The sequence below is a fragment of the Perkinsus marinus genome, assembly GCF_000006405.1.
Source record: "Perkinsus marinus ATCC 50983 genomic scaffold scf_1104296967490, whole genome shotgun sequence".
NCBI classification, from domain to species: domain Eukaryota; phylum Perkinsozoa; order Perkinsida; family Perkinsidae; genus Perkinsus; species Perkinsus marinus.
In genome coordinates, this window is record NW_003203522.1 from 1 (window position 1) to 944 (window position 944).

A 944-nucleotide genomic window follows, 5' to 3' on the forward strand; every position below is an offset into this window, starting at 1 on the left:
GCTTTGCCTTGGGTACTACGACAGTAAGGAAGTTGGTTTAATATTGTGATAATAGGTATAAGCTGATTGAGAGGGAGCAGGCTCGTTTGGTCGTGGAGGTTGATGATAAGACTGTCGGACTCAGCCGAGAGGAATGGCATGTGCAGGGGACGATGCCCTTTACTAATGAGAGGAAGAGGAGTACTGTTATATTGGAGCCACCAGGGGATGATAATGATGTAGTATCAAGCGTTTGAGATTGGTGTGGTATGAAAGTCGCCAACTTGACGGTATCAGGTACTGTATGTGTACACTAAGGGGGCAGATGATGTTATGCTGCCACGACTAAGCGACCAACAAACTGGATGCCAGGGGGTGACTGCATCTGTGGCGGCCGCCGTGAACAGGTGACACTGCGTGTTGTTGTGGGTTTGAAAAAGGTTGTGGTCAGATATAGTCTCGAGGGATTCCGTACGCTCATATTTGCGATGAAGGGAATATTAAAGGAACAATGGCATGAATATAAGAAAAGGGTAGAGAGCCTTGTCGGCAGCAGCGAGGGGGAATCGATGGGCTTTCAGATGAACGATATAGCACTCATGGAGCCTGGTAGTGTTAAGGAGAGTCTACTCGAGGCGATATATGAAGAGGTAGAATCGGAGTTAATACCATTAGGATGTACTGGGATGGAGGATAGACTGCAGGAGCATGTAGGTGTATTTCGTGTTCCTTGGGATCGGCGATTAAGGCTGTGAAGGAATCAATGACTTTACGCATCCTATGATAGAATGCGCTTTTCTCATGTCATTTCGGCTACAATGGAGTTTCACGACCGTGATATGAAAAACACTAGCGAAAAACACATTTCACAACTATTGCAAGACGCGAATATCGCGTTTTTCACGGAGGTTTACGCCACTTCACGTAAAACGGGTGAAACCTCAATGTAGAAGGGTGGATAACTC

At 46.4% G+C, this 944-nt stretch overlaps 1 protein-coding gene across 1 annotated transcript; it reads left to right on the forward strand.

The window, feature by feature from the left end:
- Positions 1 to 152: 152 nt before the first annotated feature.
- Pmar_PMAR013603 (conserved hypothetical protein) lies at positions 153 to 693 on the forward strand (the record flags this gene model as incomplete). The annotated part of the gene is made up of 4 exons (XM_002768683.1): positions 153 to 218; positions 277 to 386; positions 431 to 512; positions 561 to 693. Coding segments are annotated over 4 exons (391 nt in total), but the record flags the coding sequence as incomplete, so codon positions are not given.
- Between the last annotated feature and the right edge of the window lie 251 nt (positions 694 to 944).